The sequence below is a fragment of the Syzygium oleosum genome, unplaced genomic scaffold (assembly GCF_021117445.2).
Source record: "Syzygium oleosum isolate NSW1041296 unplaced genomic scaffold, Sole_v2.1 Sole_v2.18, whole genome shotgun sequence".
NCBI lineage: Eukaryota > Viridiplantae > Streptophyta > Magnoliopsida > Myrtales > Myrtaceae > Syzygium > Syzygium oleosum.
In genome coordinates this window covers 2,147,564-2,152,596 of record NW_026607502.1, presented here as the reverse complement: position 1 = coordinate 2,152,596, position 5,033 = coordinate 2,147,564, and the positions used below count along the sequence as shown (strand labels likewise).

Sequence of the window (5,033 nt, the reverse complement as noted above, 5' to 3'; positions counted from 1 at the left end):
ATGTAGCTATTATAAAATGATGTAGAATTTAGGAAGAAATAAATCAAACGTTAAAAAACCGTTATAAATTCATTATTAAGCCAATAGAAAGCCGTTATACGAGCGTTGCAAAACCATTACAAAATGATGACTTTCATGGCGATCATGACTATTATCAAAGCCGTTACTTTTTAATATATCGAAAACAGCTTAAATATACAACAGCTGGTTGGACTTAGGCCGAGCGCCCAGCCTGCTCCTAAGGTAGAGTCTGGACACACCCTCAGTCAGACGGATACGAGCGGCGCTGCTCACCACGGCCATCTCCGTAGCGGCAATTTTACCGCAGGTGAGGGAGAGTTCGCGATCCAGGTCGGCTCGCTAATCTGGCTGGCCCGCTTTGTTCTGGTCCGGTCTATTTTACTTTGGGCTAGGTTTTTATTTTTAGTAGGCTAGGCTAGATGAAATTGAAATCAAGGCTTAGGTTTAGTTTAGGGCTTGGTAGGAGTAGGCCTCGATTGGACTGGGCTCATATTTTGAGCCCAATTTGAGTTTAAGGACCAGGCCGGCAAAACCCAGGTCCGGCCCTCGCCCGACATGCACGGTGATTTGTCATGACTTGGAGATCATCCTCTATCTAGTCGTGCAATTAGTTTGGTGGCCAGTGACTTGACGCATGCACGAGAGAGACAGAGGCAGATCACGCACGACGGTTGCGACGACAGGGCAATAGGTCGTGGATTGCCCGACATGGATGGAGGCTGGAGGTGACATTGGGGGCCGACATCGGCAGAGGTCTGTGTACAGTGGAGTTGAGGAGGATAGAGGTGGAGTGGGAATGAAGAATATGGGAAAAAAAAATTTGGAACGAAAGAAAATGTATCGAGAATTTGTGCTCATGGGGTCGCTCGGAATGAGGTCGGTGACAATCACGGGCGATGACAACGGCGGAGGAGGTCTATATTCAGTGAATTCAAGGAGGAGAGGCTTAGAGTGAGAGAAGTAAAACGTTAAAAAAATGAAAGGAATAAAAAGAAAATATTGTGAATAAATTTGTGCTATTCAAAATCGTTAGTATTACTATGTCAACCCTTCAAAAACGTAAATTTCTGAGGATCCGATCATATATCAGTAATTGAGAAAAGTTAGATAGTTAATTGGTTGAGTGGCTCGCAATAGCAACAATCTGTATTCATGACTCATTACATGCATGATAATCCAACAAGAAAATGTTACAGGATGGAATTCTGAAACAAGAAGAAACAGGTAGAATAACATAAGCATAAGTTCATCTTTGACATTAGAATCGAAGCTTTATGCACTGTCCCCTTCGGACTTCTAGTTAACGAGACGTGGAGAAGTGAAGGGACCGTCGAGTAAACCCTTGGCCAGGTGCCGATACGCCGCCTCGGTGTAGTGAACTCCGTCCCAAAGTATGTAACCTGATGGTTCTGTACACATAGTTGTGCCCTTGGAACCGCACATCTTCATGGCGTCAAAATTGAATGGTCCACCAGCTCCACAACAAGCTTTCTGTATCAAATTACCGAAACCTGAAAACAAGAGGACATTGATCTCACTACTCACTCTTATAAGTTCATCAAGAGCCACAAGTTTTCGATTAATTTTGATGCCATGTAGTGACATATCCGTGCCACTCTATTTTGCACTAAACCTGTGACACGTCCGAGGAGACTTCATACAGGACTAAACTTTTCAACGCGCTTTGGTCGTCATCTCGAATTATTTTTAGTTTATGTTGAGCAAGCAAAGGGAAATTCAACACAATGTGCAAAAAAAATAATTCTTTGTTTTTTTCCCAGAGAACTTCTCTACATGGGAAAAGGTTTGAGTTACTGCAAAAAAGGACAAAAAGGTTGGTGCTTAGGGAAATCAGGTGAACCATATTAAACCAAAAGTAGGATAAATCTTCTATTTATGTATATGCCTATTCACCGTCGATCATGAACTAAGATGAAAGGAAACTCACCATACTGTTTTGGTGATTCAAAGAGACGCATGGCATCTCAATAATAATCCGCATAGATGATCCTTGCATGGCTATATTTTTGTCTCAAAAGCTGCAACTCTCGCTGGAGATAATCGTTGTGGTACTTGGCGAATTCATTAAAACGATTGAGACAACCAGTTGTCATATTAACGTCGTCCTTGGTAAAACGCGGAACGGTCGCCAGGTATGACGTCGAGCAACCTATCGGCAAATTTCCTGGCACTACCAACTCCACCGCCCCTTCTTCGATGAGCATCTAAAACAATCACATGCCTTGGAAATAAATTTATTGGAGTAGTAAGAAAAGGTTAACCAAGTAGATAGCAACTCGGTTTTGTAAGATGTTGTTGAACAAGTAGTATTGTGCTCAAGTCACTTGCAAGAAAAGAAAGGGCCATACGCTGATTGCATTGGTGATGGCTCCAACAACATCTGGGACAATGGGACGGAGCTGCTCAAAGGTTGCACCAAGGGCGAAAGCAAGATTGTAGTCGTTTCCACCAATCTCCCCCACTAGAAATAAGGACTTCTTGAAATATGTATCGCAATCTGCGAAAGAAAAAACGAAAGCAAAAATCAAATGATGAAATGATTCAAGTAATTGAATAAAAGACGGTAATGACTGAGAAATATTCCTATACTATAGTCACTCAAAGAGAGACTGGTTTTATTTCATTTAATAATGCAAGAGCAAGGAGGTAGAAAACCATCTATCTAGAGACCCTTAAAATGCCATGCAAACCCCATAAACCGATAAAGTTAAGGCCTTTGGCCTAAGCAAGTAACCCTAACCCGGAGCAGCTTGCATGCAGTTGATGGAATTCAAACGAATGACCTTCAGTTTCTGAGTTGAAAATACAAAATATGCTAACTCTGAGTGATTATCCTATGAAAGATTTACGGGCTACATATAATTGAGATCTACCAAATCACCTCTATGGATGACCATATCTTGAGTGAATAAGATCGATGACACAAAATGGACGTACACAAAAGTTATTGCTGTATATGTCAGTCCTCAATGGGAGCATACAAAAATAGGGTTTATATCTACCTTGTTGTGATGTGCAAAGAGAAGATTTTAGTTTCTTGAACCACTGGAGCTGAACGCTTAAGGAATAATTCGTCATGGGGATCGTTCGAATGTGTCGAGCTTCAAAGAATGTCGGATCAAGAGCTTTGGCACCAGCAACTGCAAAGTTAACTCCACCGCGAGCATCAACCGAGCCGTTGACTACCTCAAGATATGGCTTCAGATAGGGTAACCCAACTGCTTCCGCTTCATTTTCATATACGAAACGTAGAAAAATACTCTTTCTTTGAGCGTGGATATATACTGCTAAAGATCCAAATATTTACGAAAATAACAGCGGCCTTCTGTTTCATATGCCTGTTCTTTTTCCTAACAAGAGCATGCATATACAAAAGCAAAGAAGAGTCGGGAGAACTACATACCAATGAAATCAATTATAAGACGTCCATCTGAATAACGACCGGTCGGATGCCCGAAGAAGGTCTTGCCATAAGGATAATTCGGCACAGTTGGAGATCCCTCTGCGGACCGGAAGTAGTTCCCGGTGTCGCTTAAGGAGTCGCCGAAGTTGAAGATCGACTCATACTTATGCAGGATCGTCGAGTTGGCCTGCAAAGCAAGACAACATTGCAGAAAGACCAAGATTATTGCAGTATATTTCATGGCAACCACTCGTGTTTAGACAGAAAAGTGTTGGAGATGCAAAGAGAGTTGGACAACAATTTTATGTGCCCTCTTGCTAATTTCAATTGGTGAAGTTTGGGGTCTTCAAGGTGAGCTTAAAAAGCCGAAGGCAGTTCATATGCCCTTTGCTTATTATAGAAGGTGTGAGATGGAAGGGCGACAAACAATATGGGGGCCATGATAACGTCGTTTTGTGGTTATCGAGTCGTTTTGTTGTTACCTCTTACTTGTCATTCTATGAGGCAACAAAGGCTGTTGATTCTAAAACTTCTGTTCCGTTGTTGAGACTGTCGTTATCTCGATTTGTTACATCGTTTTGATCCTCCTCCAACATTTTTCTAGAAACCATTTATCAAAACCCACGAAAAGAATGTCTTCTCATCACTTGCCACGTCACCAACTTTTCCTCTTATTCAATATCTATGAAAAAGATTGATAATATGTTTCTTTATCTATGTTGGTTTTGGCAAATTTGAGTTTAGAAAAGGTTGGCAAAATGATTAATCATCTTTAAAATTTAATAAACGTTTCTAAGGAAATCGACAAGTTTCTTTTGAGTTAGCGATTCTATTTTGCTGCTTCTGTTTATCTGTGTTACGGTATTTAGTTTGCTCTAGAATTATTTATTTTTACAAATTATTTTTTCAGCTGCTGAAATATTTAAGGATATTTTTTCAGCTCCAGAATGATTTATTTTCTCAAATTATATGCCGAGTCACGTGGTTTTGAATCAATCGATCTAACTATAAATTGTTTTCTCGTGTAATATTGTGTCCAGAATCAAATGCAAATTAACCCTTGGCCTCATGTTTATCGTAATTGGGTGGCACCGCAACATTCCAATACCCTGTTATGAGAAAATTTCCAAAGATGAGTCCGAGTTTGAACCCATTAATTTCATGTTATATAGTTGGATCCACCTTAACAGAATAATTAAAATCAAATTTATGAGTCAACTATTTATATCTAGTAAATTCCACCCCACATTGTTGCATCGTAAAACCTGCCTTCATTCATAGTCACTTCAACCAAATGGTAATGTAATGATAATTTTCCCCAAAAATCCGTAATTATGCATGAAATTTTCTATAATTAGATCGCATTTATAAAGACATTGACATATATTGGTGGCCACTGATTACCACAAGTAGTATCACTACTTGTTAAGATGCACGATTAGCTTTAGACCAATAAATTATCCTAGGGATCATAAAGAAAAAGTCCAAGCAAATCATATACAAGTAGTGATACTACTTGTTAAGATGCACGATTAGCTTTAGACCAATAAATTATCCTGAGGATCGCAAAGAAAAAGTCCAAGGCCAA

The 5,033-nt window shown here is 40.0% G+C and overlaps 1 protein-coding gene across 1 annotated transcript; it reads right to left on the bottom strand.

Moving 5' to 3' along the window:
• Positions 1-2,006: 2,006 nt before the first annotated feature.
• Positions 2,007-3,753, bottom strand: LOC130140437 (GDSL esterase/lipase At5g45910-like). The gene is made up of 4 exons (XM_056319802.1): positions 3,446-3,753; positions 3,045-3,269; positions 2,391-2,539; positions 2,007-2,246 (listed from the first exon to the last, which is right to left on the bottom strand). Exons 1-4 carry the CDS (start codon positions 3,684-3,686, stop codon positions 2,007-2,009), a joined length of 855 nt encoding a protein of 284 aa, XP_056175777.1. The 5' UTR covers positions 3,687-3,753.
• Positions 3,754-5,033: the final 1,280 nt, after the last annotated feature.

Excerpts from the sequence above, each read along its gene's own strand:
- LOC130140437 (XM_056319802.1), bottom strand. The coding sequence starts at position 3,686 with ATGAAATATACTGCAATAATCTTGGTCTTTCTGCAATGTTGTCTTGCT. Across the intron at positions 3,270-3,445 it reads TCTTATAATTGATTTCATTG|CGGAAGCAGTTGGGTTACCC; the intron begins GTATGTAGTTCT and ends ATGAAAATGAAG. Across the intron at positions 2,540-3,044 it reads TCTTTGCACATCACAACAAG|ATTGCGATACATATTTCAAG; the intron begins GTAGATATAAAC and ends TTTCTTTCGCAG.